Here is a 1169-nt window from a genome sequence, read left to right as displayed (position 1 = left end):
CACCATCTCTAGCGGCAGGCAGACAGCTCGGAGCGGGCTCTCCACGCTCACCTGCGTCACCACCTCAGTGTCCGGTGAGGCCAGCAAGAAGGGGACGGTGTAGACCTGCTCCGAGAGCACCCGCTCACTCTCACTCCTGCAAGCAGAGAGTGCAGTGCTGGGATGTGGACAACACGGAGGAACTCTGAGCTCCTGGGGCTGTGCCAAGGGTAGGGACTAGAGTCTTTAACCGAGCCACTTTCTGCCTCTCAAGTGGCCCCAGAGGACAGGGGTCTGGACCCACCTGTGCAAGCCCACCCCTGCTGTCCCCTCCCATCGCTCACCAGCTCCGGGCCAAGCTGTTCCAGATCAGCCGATGCTCTTTCAGAAGCAGTTTCTGGATCACACCCTGCAGCCCCTCATGGTAATGGCTGGGCACCGCAGCCTTGGCCGGGCGCCCTCTGTGTAAAATGGCTGGTCAGCGCAGCCTTGGCTGGCAGCACTATGCCTAAGGACGAAGGGATGCATCACAGCTGAAGGAGAAGAGCCCAGCCCATGTCCCTGGTGTGGGGCCACAGGGTCTCCTTACCTTCCAGTGCAACGTAAGGCAGGCACCTCCCATCAGCTGCAGACACCAGTGCTGGTAAATCATCATCAACCTGGAGCTTTGGGGCCTCCTAGAAGAGCAGGGACTGAGCGTGAACACGGGCAGGGGCAGATGGGCTGGCAGGCAGAGGATGGGTCATGCATGGCTTTGTGGGGATCTCTGGCAGGATGTGACCTGCTTGGTCCCGGGCATCGTGACATTGGTAGAGGATGCAGCAAGCTGCTGTCATCACTGAGGTGCACCCAAATCAAAGGCTCTGGGCCAGGCAGTGTAGGGCAGCATGGAAGGGACAGTGGGCAGGAGAGAGCATCTGAGGGCAGGGCTACCTGTATGCGTGCCACGACTCTGGCTTTCTTCCTGTACAGGTAGTAGAAGAGGCCGGAGAAGGCGAGGCTGGAGCCCAGACACAGCAGCTCCCCAGGCGTGATGGGCGGCGCATCCATGGTGCCAGGCTCGGGTGGCACGCCTGCAAGGTGAGCGTGTTGGCTGGGGGACGGGGCCGTGTCAGCCCAGGGGCAGGGATGTCCCAGCACCCCTGTCCCCAGGGCAGGGACGTCCCACTGCCCCTGTCCCCAGGGCGTTG

General features: G+C 62.1%; 1 protein-coding gene across 1 annotated transcript; it reads right to left on the bottom strand.

Annotated features, from left to right (window-relative positions):
• Positions 1 to 3: 3 nt before the first annotated feature.
• LOC104071833 (mitochondrial ubiquitin ligase activator of nfkb 1-A-like) lies at positions 4 to 1029 on the bottom strand (the record flags this gene model as incomplete). Its single annotated transcript, XM_009577245.1, has 5 exons — positions 913 to 1029; positions 569 to 656; positions 468 to 487; positions 324 to 424; positions 4 to 136 (listed from the first exon to the last, which is right to left on the bottom strand). Coding segments are annotated over exons 1-5 (459 nt in total), but the record flags the coding sequence as incomplete, so codon positions are not given.
• Between the last annotated feature and the right edge of the window lie 140 nt (positions 1030 to 1169).

This window comes from Fulmarus glacialis, unplaced genomic scaffold, assembly GCF_000690835.1.
Source record: "Fulmarus glacialis isolate BGI_N327 unplaced genomic scaffold, ASM69083v1 scaffold43694, whole genome shotgun sequence".
Lineage (NCBI taxonomy): Eukaryota > Metazoa > Chordata > Aves > Procellariiformes > Procellariidae > Fulmarus > Fulmarus glacialis.
This window is presented reverse-complemented; position numbering and strand designations above follow the sequence as displayed.